This window comes from Bos indicus x Bos taurus, chromosome 11, assembly GCF_003369695.1.
Source record: "Bos indicus x Bos taurus breed Angus x Brahman F1 hybrid chromosome 11, Bos_hybrid_MaternalHap_v2.0, whole genome shotgun sequence".
Lineage (NCBI taxonomy): Eukaryota > Metazoa > Chordata > Mammalia > Artiodactyla > Bovidae > Bos > Bos indicus x Bos taurus.
In genome coordinates, this window is record NC_040086.1 from 73268406 (window position 1) to 73283788 (window position 15383).

The 15383-nt window shown below is 54.7% G+C and overlaps 1 protein-coding gene across 9 annotated transcripts in view; it reads left to right on the forward strand.

Moving 5' to 3' along the window:
- Window positions 1-15383, forward strand: part of DNMT3A (DNA methyltransferase 3 alpha) — a 102423-nt gene that overhangs the window by 47685 nt on the left and 39355 nt on the right. For all 9 annotated transcript variants that reach the window (XR_003513453.1, XR_003513454.1, XM_027555917.1 and 6 more), the window contains exons 4-6: window positions 5456-5726; window positions 11581-11624; window positions 12077-12223. Coding sequence is in view for 7 of the 9 variants with exons in the window: in XM_027555917.1 (XP_027411718.1) it covers window positions 5456-5726; window positions 11581-11624; window positions 12077-12223 (462 nt within the window). In the remaining 2 variants the exon portion in view is untranslated. The remainder of the gene's footprint in view (window positions 1-5455; window positions 5727-11580; window positions 11625-12076; window positions 12224-15383) is intronic.

Sequence of the window (15383 nt, forward strand, 5' to 3'; positions counted from 1 at the left end):
TTCTGAAACCGGGTGGGCGTTCTGGGGTCTGGTCCAGACTTCCAGCAGAGAGGGAGGGGAGCAGGGCGTGGGGGGCGGGGCTGGGGAATTGGCTTTGGCCTGAACAGGTTCACTGCAGAAGGTTCCTTCTTGCTTCGCCTCTGGCCTTTCGTTGTGGTGGCTGCTGCCAAGGAAACAGCCGGCAGCCTTTCCCTGGCCCTGCTCAGGCACATCAAAGCCTCCTTTTCCTCCTTGCAGCCCTTGGGATTTGAGGTTGGCTTTTCCGGAGACTCAACCCAGGTGGGGAGGCCAGCTTTCGAATGCCTCTCCTGTACCTGGGTCATTCTGGAAGCTTTAGCACTTAGAAGGTGTGTGACTGGAGGGCAAACTGTGGCGCCTTTTTCTTTGGAAAAGTGAGAGCAACATAACCCATCGGGATAACTGTAATAATTACATTTATTAATTGTCTAAGCATCTTTATGCCAAGCCCTCTGCTTAGTACTGGGGAGCTGTCAGTGGAGTGGTTGGAAGGAAGAGAAATAAAAAGATAAATAAGGCAAAGCTCACAGCCTAGGAGGGAGACACACGGTAAACAAATAATTAGGTACCATGTGAGGAGTGCTTTAATGAGATAGGGTGTGAAAGTGCTTTGTAAACAAATGTGGTGTGTGGTGGACTGGGAGATGTGAGTGAATGCTGGAGTGGACTGCAGGGCCAGCCTCCACGGGGGCTCTTGGGGGGCAGAGGTTGGGAAAAGGGTGAGGCTGAGGGCCTTAAAAAGCAAGCGGGGCCTGACACAAATGCCTTCCAGGGGTGTATGTTTGTGTGTGAGAGAGAGACAGACAGACTTAAAATATTCCTTAGAAGACAGAAAGTAGAATAGTGGTTGCCAGGGGCTAGGAGGGGAAATGGGGAGATTTTTGTTTAAAGGGTACAGACTTTTAGTTTGGGATGATGAAAATGTTTTCAAGATGGATGGTGGTAATGGTTGTACGACAGTGTGAATGTACTTAATGTCACTGAATTGTACACTTGAAAATGGGTAAAATGGTAGATTCTCTGTTACATATATTTTACAACTTTTTAAAAAGTTTTGAAAAAAGGGTCCTTAGATGAGGTCCCTGTGTCCGTGCCCCTGTCCTCAGCCCAGGGCTTTTCAACAACAGCACCCGCCCCCTTTGGGGCTGCATAATTTCTGTGTTGGGGGCTGTCGTGTAGGGTATTTAGCAGCACCCCAGGCCCCTACCCACCAGAAGCCACAGTCCGTGCCTCCCCCCAACCCCCGCCACCCCCACGGTGTGGTGACCAAAAATGTCTCAGACATATTGCCACATGTCCCCTGGGGGGCAAAATCCACCCCAGCTGAGAACCACTGCCTTCACTGCTTGGAATAAGCTGCTCACAGGAGAGGTCCAAGGAGCAGATAGGCAGCAGAGAAGCAGGAGGCATTATCTTGGGATGGAGGGGTCTTGCTTGGAAGGAAGGCAAAGGCCAGCAAACTCTGAGGGGGCCTCAGGAGGTGGTAGGCCGGGCTTGAAGACCCAGAGTGAGGCATGTGGCAGGGGGTGGGGGGGCAGGTAGGTGCACAGTGGGTGCTGGAGTCTAGCTTTACTCCACTCTGTTGTGCCCACCCACCCAAAGGAAGAGAAGTGAGGGGGCCCATGGCTCCCATTCCCCTCCTGCCACCACTCCTGACCCCCTCTCCCCGCCTCCGTGGGTGAGAAGCAGAGGAAGGAGAAATTGTCACCTACAGCTGCTGGTGGCGCCTTTGAAAAGGGCCGGGCTGCTACCCCTCCCCCCACAGAAGAAATGAGTGTCTCAGAGTGTGTTGTGTCTCCTCCACTCAAGGCAGTAGTAAAGAGAAAAAGCAAACAAAACCAGACCTTTAACCAATTACGTTTGACATGCAACAAAGTTGAGACTCCCTCTAGACGTGTGGACTGGATGCTCTCACTGTAACCTGGTCTTTGGCATTAAGGAATTCATTGTGAATACTAAAGAGCTGCCAGGTGCCCTACTCCAACGTCCAGTCTAACCCAGTAAAGCGATCCCGTGCCTCCTCTGCGGCTAGTGGCCACAGAGGAGAGGAGGGGGCTGAGAGGAGGTAGAAGCAGAGGAGACGGAATCAGGAGGGCGCAGGCCGGGCTGGGGTGGCCGCTCCAGGCGGCTTCCAGGTCTGTTCTTCTCACCTGAGATGGGACATCCAGCTCCCCACTGTGGACCTCCTTCCTTCCTTCCTCTCAGTGGTTTCTTCTGGGTGGATCTGACCTGCCCAGTTTCCACGCCTCAGAGAGAGGGAGAGTGAGGGCCCACTAGTAGCTGGGGGTGAGGGGGTAGTTCTTCATGGGTTAGATGGATCTCAAGTTGACGGTGGTAGGAGTCAGCAGCTCCCCTAAGCCCAGAACTCCAGCTGACTCAGGCTGGTGGGGAAGGGGGGTGAGGGGGAATGGTGAGATCAGGGCAGATTTCAGCCCACCTGAACCCATCCTCCCGGGGCTGGAGCTGTGCAGAGCTTCCCCTGACGCCTCCTCCACCCACCTCTGGAAGGATGGCGTGTCTCACCCTCTTGCAGACTGGGGGTCCCTCCGGGGCAGGCCTGAGAGGGGTCTCCAGTCACGGTGGCTCGGGCCCCAGGGCTGGGTCGGGTCTCAGAGCAGGTAGTCCTGGGTCTCTATGCTCTGGAGCTGGCAGTCAACAGGAAGTTGAGTCCCAGGGTGAGAAGAGGCGGTGTGGCCCCCGGGCAGGAAGTAAGTGACAGCGGCATTGTCTGAGCAGTCTGCGGGGCTGGGAGCCTACCCTGACTCGAGGTGTGTGTGGTGAAGCGAGTGGGTAGAGGAAAGGAGGACACGGCTATGGTAAGAGATTGGTGCCGCTGACCCAAACTTCTCAGCCCGGCCAGCAGGACCCCGCAACTCCCTCCTCCTGGGAGCGCCATTTCTGGGGCTCCAGCGGTGGCACAGCAGGACCTGGGGGGCAGAGCCCCCCCGCAGGCTCCCCACTCCAGGCGTGCCCGGCACTCCAGTTGCCTGGGCCACGCGACTGTGTCACACACAGGAGGCTTGAGGACTGAGAGGATTCATCCGAAGAGGGGAGTTCCAGGCCAGAGAGCCCACTGGTTTGAATAGGGAGGTGGAAAAGACCTCCTGAGTCCTGGAGAGAGTGTGTGTGTGAGACACATGGGGCTGCCACCGAGGAGAGGGACAGGGCCTGCTTGCTGTCCGTGTTTGGCCTTCTAGCTCTGCTGGCTTCGGCCTCCAGTGCCCAAGCCTGGTGGAGGACTTCTGCCTTCCCCACCCCACCCCGAGGCCTACCTCTTCCTCCAGCACCGCCCCCCGACCCCACCCCACCCCACCCCCACTGCTGAGGCGCACACACATGTGTAGCCTTCCGTGGTAGGGTTTCTTCCTGGAAGCAGGCCTGCCCAAGCCGGTCCACATGCTCCCCTCCCCCGGAGAAAGCAGCCTGGCCAGGCCTCGAGGTCCCTCTGTATGCCCTCAGGCTGCTCTGTGTAGGGAACCTCCTCCAGGGCAGACTCTGGCTTTTATTTCTGTTGTTTTCTCCAAGGCCCTTGTCCCTCTTTGCTGCCTCTGGGGTTTCCTCGCCGTACAGCAGTGGGCTCACTGGTGAGAGTGTGGATCCCTGGGGCAGAAGCCGCCTTGGAAACTGCGGGGCCTGCCAGGGAGGGGCTGGGGAACCCAGCGCTCCGTCAGGCTTTGGAGTACGTTCTTCAGGGGTATAGCTATCTGGAGGGAGTTTGGCAGGATCTCTTTCCTCACACTTGGATGGGCAGACCCTCTTCCCCAGCCAGGCCACTTCTAAGACTCTGGCCTATGGAAATTCACAGGTGCAGAGAGCCGTAAGTGCAAGAGGTTCTCTGCAACAGAAAGCCCGTCAGCCCAAAGCTCACCACTAGGAGACGGTTTGAATAAATTAAGGACCATCCTTTCAATAGAATGTTGAGCAGCCAAGGCAGAGTGAGCCAGATCCATACGCGCTGGTATGGAGAGGTGCCCGCTGTGCTTGCGAAGTGAAAAAGCAAGTTGCAGAACAGGATAAGTCATATGATCCCTTCTTAGGGGGGAAAAAAAAATTCTGGATCTGGATGTGTGTGTAAATACGTGTGTATAAACACGCAACTTATGTATGACTGTAGATGCACAGGGAAAAAAGTCGAGAAAAGATACTCGCCAAACTGTTAATGATGGTTCACCTGTGGGGAGTGATTCTGGAGGCAGGGAATTGAAATAGGGGCTTTAACCTTTCAATGCTATTCATTTTTGTGTGGTTAGAATTTTTGTATGTGACTGGCTTTTATAAACAGAAAACAGGTGGGGAAACTGAGGCACACTCTTGAGCAGCACCTTCCTGAGGCTTTTGCTGAGCTTGTGCCGCGCCTGCCCTCCACCAATTCTGCAGGGGAGCCGGCAGACAGGGCTGCGGCGGGTGGTCCGGTGCCTGCGGGTGTGGCAGAGCGCCAAGCACAGGGGGACTCGTGTCTCTCCTGCCCTGAGAGGACACCTCTGTCCCTTCTGAGATGTCCTGGCCTACCTGCCCCCGGATGGCCAAGGGCCAGATGCTCGCCAGGCTCTGTCCTCACAAGGTGTGTGACCTCGAGCTAATCACAAAAGTCTCTGGGAGCCTCCCCAGGAGGCCGGGTGCTCTGAGGGGTAACGGGTGAGAGGGAGCTTCGCCCACCGTGCAGTGACACTTAGGAGGGACGGTTATGACAACTCTCAGTGTGTTTCCTGTAGCAAGCTCAGTTCTGAGACTCCTGGGGACAAAGCACGACACTTCCTCTTGGAGGGGAACATGGCACCATGTACTCCAGACTTGCTGCAGGCCACTGTGTGCTCTGGCAGGGGGGACTTGGCTCTCCTGGGGTCTGAGCACCCTCGAGAGGCTGTGGGGCCAAAGCTGAGGGAAGGAACAGTGCTCAGGTTGGGGGAGAGGAGGCCCCCCTTTCACCCTCGCACTCCACATGCCAGGCAGCAGCTCAAGAGGACAGCCAGAGGGGCGTTGACACAGGAGTCAAATCAGCCCGGGGTTACTTGGAATCCTCTGGGGAAGTGTCCTGGTTTGAAGTGGGGATAAAATGAGGAGCATTCCTTTTCAGTGGGGGCCACAGGGAAGACTTGGGGACCTCCCCATCACTTCAGTGAGTGGGGGTGCTGTGAGATGGGGTAAAGAGCTGTAAACATGTTAGTAATGAAGACAACTAGCACTTGTCAGGGCTTCACAGTTTACAAAGCACTTTCTCATACATTTTCCTGTTTTCTTCACTGGAGTCCACAGACCTTTTGACTTCAGAGGGTGAAGCCCTTGAATCTGAGAGAAAAAATTGTGAGTGTGTTTGACTGCATACACATTTATGTGAACACCATTTTCTGGACAGACGTAATTTTCACCAGAATCTCCAATGGGTCAATGAGGGGCTGAAACCACTGGTCTAACGCTCCCTTCATGTTTATCTTTGCAGGTGGAAAGCAGTGACACACCGAAGGACCCCGCCGTGACCTCCAAGTCCCTGTCCATGGCCCAAGACTCAGGCCCCTCAGAGCTGTTACCCAACGGGGACTTGGAGAAGCGGAGTGAGCCCCAGCCAGAGGAGGGGAGCCCCGCTGGAGGGCAGAAGGGCGGGGCCCCAGCAGAGGGAGAGGGTGCCACTGAGACCCCGCCCGAAGCCTCCAGAGCTGTAGAGAATGGCTGCTGCACCCCCAAGGATGGCCGGGGAGCCCCTGCAGAAGAGGGTAAGTCCCGGGCACAAGGGGGGAAGCCTCTGCAGGGCTGGCTGGGATCCCCCTGAGGGTTAGAACTCAGGGCCTGGAAGGTCCCAGGAGGCACCTGCTGGGTGGTGGCTGAAGGTCTACTTGCTAAGGCTGTGTGCCCTGGAGGCTACTGGCTGGATATAGCCCACGCACGTTTTATTTGACCCAGGCAGTATTTTAAACATTAAAAAGAAAATTAATTGCCAATATTTCAAAATCAAGAAATTTCACATAAAAATCTGGAGTTTGGGCTTCTCATGGAAAAAAAAACCAAACTAGATTTGGTACGACAGTGAGTTTGCAGAATGCTAGTGGTTGCTGAACTGGGGTGATGGCTGTCTCCCCACAGGCCGGTTGTTCTCTTTGCTTTCCATCAGCCTTGGCCGCGCCTGCTCACTCTTCTACAAGACGTGCGGCTCTTAGGGATCCACACATTGGAAGCCCCTGGCCTGGGCGCTCGAGGGCAGCAGGTGCCCTTGTGGGTGTTATAATCGCCGTCAGCCTTTCCCAGTGCAGATGTCCTAAGCCCACCACAGTTAAGCAGACGGGACTGAAGTTCAGTGGTGACAGAGTCAGGGAGGGGTAGGGCAGGTGGGGGTGGGGTGTGCACTGCCCAGCCCAGACCTCTTCCTCTAGGGACTTTTTGGCCTAGCCCTGGAGCCCTGGAGCCCTGGAAAGTTGCCCACTTTTTTCTTTCAGGTTAAGCCAGCGATTTCAGGGCCAACAGAACTGTAAACATGTTAGTAATGAGGACAACTAGCATTTGTACAGGGCTTCACAGTTTACCAAGCGCTTTCTCATACATTATCACGTTTGATCCTCCCAGGGCCCTGCCAGGTTGTTTTGCATATGTGCATTTTAATTTCAGAATGCCTTCCTTCCAAGAGTACATGATGGGGAGTGAATCAATCGATTAATTGGCGTGACTTAATTTCGCATGCTTCCAAACCTCATATTCATGCAGGGTAGAGAGCATCTCCAGAAGAGATTTCCCAATTTATTTAAAAAAAAAAAATCTTTCATTCATTTACTATTCAACTAATATTTACGATGCCCCCACCACGTGCAAAGGGCTTTCTGAGGTACTCATTCTGCATCTGTGGTTTTATTTACTCTCTCAGTCTTCTTCAAGAGGTATTATGAGCCTCATCTTAAGGTGGGAAAAAATCAAGGCTTAATGAGATGTAGTGACTTGCTCAGGGACCCCAAGCCTGTTGGCAGATTCGGAATTCATTCGTCTTGGTCTCTAGCTTCAGAGTCTGTGTGCCCTTCCCATGCCCCCTGCTGTTCTGGGGGGTGGGATTGATGTGGCGGCTGGTCCTGAACTCAGCACCTCTGGGGATGTGTCCTGACACGTAGAGGAGTGGCCATGCGGCCTGATTTGAAACAGGAAGAAAGGGAGAAAACGCCATCTCCCTTTACAAAGGCCAGATATACAAGAGCAGAACTGGGAACCCACCGGCCCTGCCCACCAAACAGGCAGCTCCTGGGACCCCACCATAGCTTGCACCCAGCTGAGGCCCAGGGCTGGGGCAGGCCTTCCTGCCTGTTGGGATGGAGCCAGCACTGTGAGGCTGCTCTTAACTCGTGAGAGTTTGCTTTCGGTTTGGGATTTCCCTGTCCTCCGTTCTCAGGAGCAACTCCTCTAGTTGGTCAATAGGGGTTTATTAAACACTTACTTGACGTGTGCCGGGATTTGGGGAAGCTATCATGAACAAAAACCTGGTTCTTGCCCTGGAGGACCTCAACGATCCACTGAAGAGATGGACATTAATGAGAAATGCACACTTACAAGTGTGTGTTTATACACAGAGATAAGTTCTCGAAGAGAAAATAAACATGATTCTCAGGAACTGTAACAGAGGAGCCCCAGACAAGCTGGGCTGTTACACCTAAGCAGAAGGATGAGCTGGGGTTTACCAGGGGAGGGGAAGCGCAGGGAGGGGGTGAGAACAGGTGGGAGGGAGCAGGGTATCCAGGGACGTGACAGAAACCCACACGTGTGTGGAATGGGGGGAGGGAGGGAGAAGGGTGTTTGACAGGGGGACAGCAGATACAGCTAGCGCAGCTTCAAGGCTGCCCTCTCGAGGGGTGACATGATCCGCTTTACGTTTTGAAAAGATCCCTTTGCCATCTGGATCCTGGGATGGAACAGAGGGGCCGGGAAGCAGGATGAGCAATCAGGCGCCGAGGGGAGGATGGCAGATCTGGAGAGCTGTGGATAAGCGCCTGGGACAGGAGGGGGCCGGGCAGAGATGATGTCAGGGTGACTCCTGGGTTTGGGACTTTTGCACATTGAGTGGATCCTTCTCAGACTCTTAGTACAAAGTGCAGTGGGTGAGAACGTCCCGTGTGTCCTTGATCTCCAAAATTTGGCCTTGGAGCACTCCTGTGTGGCCTCAGCTATTGAGGCTGTGGAGATGCTGGCAGGGATCAGAGCTGGGATCCCTGAAGGTCACGGTGAATTGCCTGGATGCGGAGACTGGTGAGCTGGTACCTAGAGGGGTGGGCAGTGGCCTACTGGAGGCTTGGCCACCAGTCCAGCAGTCAGCCCCATAGAATGCATACGCAGCTGCTTGGTTCCAAGAAGGAAGGAGACTGAGGCCCCAGGGAGAAAGTGACTTGGCCATGGTCTTTTCAGGGGCCCCATCTGTCTCTCCCGGAATCCCTCTCATTATTTCCTACACAGGAAACATGGAGGACTTTAAAGCAGTCTTGGCCTGGGCACCCTCCTGTGTGCACGTAGGAGCCCCAAATCCTGATAGTACAGCCAGGAGAAAGGAGGAACAGGGGAGATGATGAGTAATAAGGACAAGAGCCACCTGGACAGGCAGGTGGTGGCCTTGGAACTGCTCCTGCACTCCGAGCATTAAGGCCATCATGGTGATAGTAGTAATGATGGTAATGTAGCTCTCTTTTTTACTGAATATTAACCATGTGTTGAGTGTTCTATGTTCTTGCTACTCAAAATGGTCCATGGACCAGCAGCGTCTCCTGGCATCACCTGGCAGGTTACAAATACAGAGTCTCCAGCCCCACCCTAGACCTACTGAATCAGAATCTACATTTGAAAGAGATCCTCATGATTCTGAGGCATATTAAACTTTGAGAAGCCCTTCTCTTTATGTAATTCATTTAATCCTTGCCAGCATCTAAGGAAGACTTTTATTATCCCCATATTTCAGATGGGGAGACTGAGGGTTCAGACAGGTTAAGTTAGTTACTGAGATTATACAGCTTGGTGAAGGGCCAGATGAGGGTCAGCACAGAGCTTCTCTCTGCTTAGACTGACACACTAGTACTCGGCTAGTAACTACCCTCTGAGGCCAGCCTGACCTCAGTCCTGTCATTGGGATTTTGGTTCATTTTAAAGGGAATTTGGAGGTGACCCCCTGGCAGAGTATAGCCTCAGACCAGCAGGTAAGTGTTAGAAGCACTCTGGCCTCCCCTGCCCCCAGGACCTGAGATGCCCCAGGGTTATGTCCAAGCCTGCCAGGGCCATCCTGGAAGACGCACAGCCACCTGGCCCGGCCTGCGACCCTGGGTCTGGGCCGGGAGCAGATGGACGGCAGAGGGACTGTCCAGAGAGCTGCTGACCACCCCCTGACTCAGGACAAGCGCTGCATTCTGAAGCAGCCCAGTTGGTTGTTTTGCTGGGCCGGGCTGGAAAGTGTGTGTGCGATATCACTCAAGTGGGCATGCGCGGAATCTGTCAGGGAGAACATTCCAGAAAGAAGCCAGTTGGAAACCGCATGAGGAAAAGTAGTTCTGTTTCGGGGAGCATGGGGGCTGGGGAAGGAGGAAGAGGGGAGCCTCAGGGTGGTGCGATGTAAAAAGGAGACAGCCGGCTTGGGAGTCAGGAGCCCTGAAATCTCAGCTCTGGCAGTAAGTCCCTCGGCTCCCCGGCCCCCCGCCCCCCCCCCCCCCGCCGCGCCTCAGTTTCCCCCTCGAAGGGCAAGACAAGTACCCCATCATCTCGACAATTCCTTTCAGCCCCGATTCTCGGTAATTCTAGTGAACAGAGGATTCTCCACAAAGCCAAAAGCCACGGAGGGTCCCCCGGAAGAAAGGTCCCAGGCGCCGCGTGATACGAGGGTGGGCGCCCCCTCCTGGCCGGCCCAAAGCCTGGCCGGGTGGAACGCCGGGGGTCTGAGAGAAGTTGGGGGGCGGGGACCCCGGGGAAGGAGGGAGGCCCGGAGAAGGCGGGCGGGAGGGGCAGCCCTGCCCCAGAAGGCACGAGAAACAGTTGAGGGGCGTGGGGGGCGGCTGGCAGTTGTGAGGCTAGAGGGCCTAAAGGAAGCACGAGGAAGCGACAGGGAAAGTCCGGTGAGACGTACCTTAAAAGGCCGGCTGTGTACACAGCGCTGGCGAGTTAACACGCGCCCCCGCTTCCTCCCGGCGCCCTGGGCATCTGGCACCGCGGGGTCCACACCTCCCAGCAAACCCGCAGGTGCAGCCCTGCCTGCCCTGTCCCCAGGCTCCAGGTCATCGAAGCCCAGAGTGGAGCCGCAGGTCTCCCTCGGTGAGTGAGAGAGGGGGAAAGAAACAGCCTCTTCAGGGGCCTGGGGATTCAGAGACCTTCAGTGCTGTGGCTGGTTTCCGCCTCACAGCCAGGAGATGCAAGAAGGGCTGTTTTTTCCGTTTTGGGCTCTTTGTCTCCCCTTCACACCGCCCACAAACCCCCTACCCCCAGCCTCCCAAGTGACCTTGAGCCAGCCGTAGTGACCTTCCTGCTTTGGGGCCAAGCTCAGTAATCTTGGCTTCAGACAAAGGAGTTCTGGGGCCCAGGTGAGAGGAGGCTCACCGCCCCCCCACACACACACCCCAGCCTCCCTGCCTCAGCACCCCCAGTCTCCAGCAGGAAGCTGGAAGGCATAATTAACCCAACCCACAGCCAGGCAGGGCTGCAGACTCTGGAGTGTGCTAGTGAGGAACCTGAGAGGGACAGGACCAGCGTAGGAGCTCCAGGACCTTCTGGAGCTTGGAACCTGGAGAAGGACAGGAGAGGATAAGGCCTCCCTGCCCCAACCTTTAAAGGCTGTACTGCTGGGGCTTCAGCCCCCAGGGGAGCCTTCCCTTCCAGGAACTGGAGTCCAGGCCAACTGAGGAACCGTGGGGAAGAGGAGCAGGGAAATGCTGTCTGAAGCATTAGCAGGGTTATGTACCTATCCTCAACGAGGAAAAAGCTGGGAGAGATTACAGAACGACTGTGGAGAGTGGGAATCCAAGGCTTCTAGAATAAAGACAGAACTCAGGGACCTGAGAATGGGGTACAGAGGCAGATATTCATGGTAGAAGCATGGTGTTGAGAGCTGCAGGAGCACCTTAGAAACCATTTCCAGCATCTTTATTTTCCACATGAGGAAACTGAGTCTCAAAGAGACAAAGTTGCTTCAGTAGTCTTGCTCCAGTCCCCATGCGCCCCCATCCTCCCACCCCCAGAGCATCTTTGCCACACCCCACACCACGAAGTCTGGCCTCCCCTCCAGTAATTGAGCTCTCTTGACTGGGAGTAGCCAAAGGGGCTCTTTCCAGACCCTCCTGTGTGCCTGACTCACTCCATGGGCCAGAAACCACAGCCCTGGCTTTTCTGTTGTTCCTTTGGGTTTGGGCCTCCAACCCTGCCCAGGTCCTTTTTCTGCCCTGGCTGCGCTCTGAGTCCTGGGGCCAGCATGATATAATGCCTGGCACACAGTAGGCCATCAGGTTTGACATAGGCGCGACCAAATGGTTGGAGAAGCCCTATCCCCGAGGCAGGGACCCCAGGCACAAGGTGAGGCCTCTGAGCCACTCCTGTAACTCTGCCGACAGTCCCTTTGTTCTTCCCTCTCCACAGGCAAAGAACAGAAGGAGACCAACATCGAATCCATGAAAATGGAGGCAAGTGTTTTCCTCAACCCCCAGGGGCTCTATGGATCCTGATTCTAGGAGAAGAAAGCCACCGCTCTGACCGACTGTGGCGAGTGTGTGTGAGGGGAGCCCGAGGTGGCCCCTGGCCCCTTCTGTACTTGTCCCTCCGTGAGGAGCAGAGGAAGTGGGTGTGGAGGTTGGAAGGCCCCCAGCGAGGCAGCCAGCTGGTCCCCACTCGAGACCAAGCACCTCCCCTTCTGTTTTATGTCCTGCCCCACATCCCGCCCCCATCCCTCACTCCTTCCACCCAGGCAGGGGCTTGTCCCTCACTCCAGGGCCGGCATCTCTGGCCAGGAGTCAGAGCTCCTGTGTTCTGTATGAGGTGAGTGCCTCCTTGGTTTCCCCTCCAGGAGGAACGACCCTGCAGCAGGGCTGTCCACGCCCACCTTAATGCCGGTCTGTCTGTCGTCTCTCTGTCCTAGGGCTCCCGGGGCCGGCTGCGGGGTGGCCTGGGCTGGGAGTCCAGCCTCCGCCAGCGGCCCATGCCGCGGCTCACCTTCCAGGCGGGGGACCCCTACTACATCAGCAAGCGCAAGCGGGACGAGTGGCTGGCACGCTGGAAAAGGGAGGTGAGGTGCCTTCTCTGGCCTGGGCCCCAGCCTGTCCCACAGAACCGGGAAACTGGAAGTTAGCTTCAGCCACCGTCTGTGGCTGTTGTCAGGCCCTGGCTGAGCCTCAGTTTCCCCTTCCCCTTCAGGTTAACCTCTCACTCTTACAGGGAACTGCTGGCTCCCTAGGCAGTGACTGCGCGTCCTTTGTTATTTCCACAAATGTTACTGGACTCTCAGCGTGTAAGCAGGCAGTGTCTAGGCCTCATGCACGTATAATTCCTACCCTCATGGAGCTGACATTGTGATGGGGGACATGGACAGAAAACAAGTTAGAGCTCTTATTAGAGTTGAAATAGAGAGTAACAAAGGCCTGCTTTAGGTGGGGTGGTGTGGAGAGGCTTCTTGGAGAAGGCGGTATTGAAGTTGAGACCGGAAGGAATAAAAGAGCTGGCTCTGTGAGTTGTGGGGTGGGGGAGAATATTCTAGGCAGAGGAAACAGCACAAGCGAGGCCCTGACTTGTTTGGTTGTGTAAAAGACGGGTCTTCTCAGAGTGAACCAAGCAGGGGAGAGAGTGGGGCCAGACGAGAGGTGGCGAGGGGAGGTAAGCAGAGGCCGATCATACAGAGCCTTGAGATGTGGGCCGGAAGCTGGTTTAGCGCTGAGTATCCTGAGAAGCCCCTGAAGGTTTCTATGCAGAGGAGTGATTTGATGTAGATTAAAGGAGCAGCAAAAGTGAAGGAGAGGGACAGATCTGGGCTTGCTAACCAATGGGAAGGATGTGGAAGGGGGGAGGATGGACACGGCCCACAGAGGTAATGCGTGTGCAGCTGCCTCAGGTGGGAAGACTAGAGGAGGAATGGGTTTGGGGTGGGAGGGAAGCAAGTGTTTAGTCTGAGATACTAAGGTGCCCGGATCCCAGAGCAGAGGGAGGTCCAGGCTGTAGATGCAAAGGTGGGAAGGCATAGAGCCACAAACACTGATGAGCTCACCTAGGAGACTGGAGAGAACCGAGATGCATCCCGGGCTCGGTCCACAGAAACCCTGCAGTTATGGCCACATGAGGTAGGGGCAGTGGCAGCAGCGGTATTGAGAAGGGGCCTGGGAGGAAGAGCCTGGGAGAAAGGAGAGAAACTTTTCCAGAGGCAGGGGCCACCCTGCCCCATGGAGGCTGAATTGAAACAGGCTGTTTGCACCTGCCCACCTGGAGGCAGCCGGTGACTTTTCTAAGAGAGGCTTCCGTGCAGATCAGGAGGGAGGAAGCCAGGCCAGGGCTTCAGCAGTGAGAGGCGATGAGGCGGTGGAGACCAAGGGGCGAAAGCAGTCCCCCCGAGCAACCACTGGGGGACTGCCCTCCTGTGTGTCTGATGAGCAGAGAGAAAGCGTGTTGACCAGGAAGGGAAGGGACGCGCCATGAATTGCCACCACCTGGGGCCTTTCACCTTCACTCTCACTGGTCTTTACCCCAGGCCTACAAAGGAGGGTGTTATCCCTTGTACATTGTGTGAGAGCTTGCTCTAGAGAAAGTTCCAAGCCAGGTGGGAAAGAGAGAGGCTGGTGGCTACTTGATTGTTTCCATTTCCTCTGGGATCCAGGAAGGCAGAAATTTCTCTCCTGGAAGAGCTTGGAAAAGGGACAGGACAGCCTCTGCAAGGTCTCTGAGCTTTAAGTGTGGTCTTTGGGATGGAAATTTCGTTCAGGACTTGGGGCTATTCCTCTGTGGTCGGTGGGAGGGGCTTTGCTTTTTAACTACTTGTTATGTGGGAGTCTGTGCTTTTGCTCTCCTTTAGCCCTGGGGCCAGAAGCTAGATATAATGCCTTTTACACTTGAAGGGCTTCCAGAAATTTGGTGATCCTTAAACTGTACTTAAAGAACATTTATGGAGGCCTGCCCTCAGTTGCAATTAAAAAAAAAAAGGCAGTCTTTTCTTAACTCACAGGGAAAAGTAAGATAATAGATACATTTTCTCAATCTTAAAATTGCCACTAAAATTTATTTAAAAAAATTTTTTTTGGCTGCACCACGTGGCATGTGTGATCTTAGTTCCCGACCAGGGATTGAAACCGTGTCCCCTGTGGTGGAAGCACAGAGTCGTAACCCCTGGACCACCAGGGAAGTCCCCCCAACTAAAACTCAGGGTGAGGGATCCGGCACCTCAGGCAGAGCATCGCCAAGAAACATAGACTAATTCTGCCTGGGGTCACCTTTGCATCAGCAAGAGGTGGCTTTTGGCTTTTAAAGGATGAACTTGAATTTAGGGAAAGGGGAGGAAAGGCGAGGTAGAAAGAGACTTACAGTATGTGCAGAAGTTCAGAGGAACAAGACTGTGTGGTCTTTTCGGGAATGGAGGTCCATGGTGGTGGATGAAGGAGCACAGGATGCAGGCTCAGAGCAGCAGGAGGGTGGCTGGGGAGCTGGGCTTGTGTGAAGGCTGTGGGGCTTCACCTGACCCCACTCTGCCCCTGGTCCACATGCCTCACCTGTAGAGCCTTCTACCCTCAAAATATCCCCCTCGGCTTAATTTCCTTTTCCCATGACCTCCCTGATCACTCCACACTGTGAGGTCTGCTCTTTACCATCTGAGTTTACCTGCCACCTTAAGCTTTAAAAAAAAAAAAACAACTAAGAAGACTTAGAATATCTCAAAATAAATGAAATTTAAAATAATTGGATGAGAAAAATGGGGCATTTCCAACCCCTCTGCCGAGGCAGAAGTGGGGGTTCCTGCCTGAGCTGGGATGCTCATGTCTGTCTGTCCCATCTCCTATTCTCTGCACCTCTGTACTCATCCTTGTAAGGATTAAATTCTGCCTTAATCATGACCAGGCCCTGCAACAGAGCCAGCAACAACTCTCCGTTGTCTCCCTATCATGTCAGAAATCCTCTGGCTGTTTCTCAAGACTTTGACCCTCACTGTGACCTCCACAATGGCTCCACCCCCCGAACCCTGCCACTACCATTCTCTAATAGAACAGTCCCTGTGAGAGACCGGGTCTCCCCTTTCTACTTCCTTCCTGCTTTTGTTTCTGCTATACTTTCCCCTCTTCATTCTTCAGGGTTGAGTCCGAGAGCTGTTGCCTCCTCCAAGAAGATCTCTGGATTCTCTCTAGTCCACACTGCCCTCTTCCCTTCTCTGCACTCCTGTAGTCCTTACCGTTAATATTGTGGGGTTTAGCAGT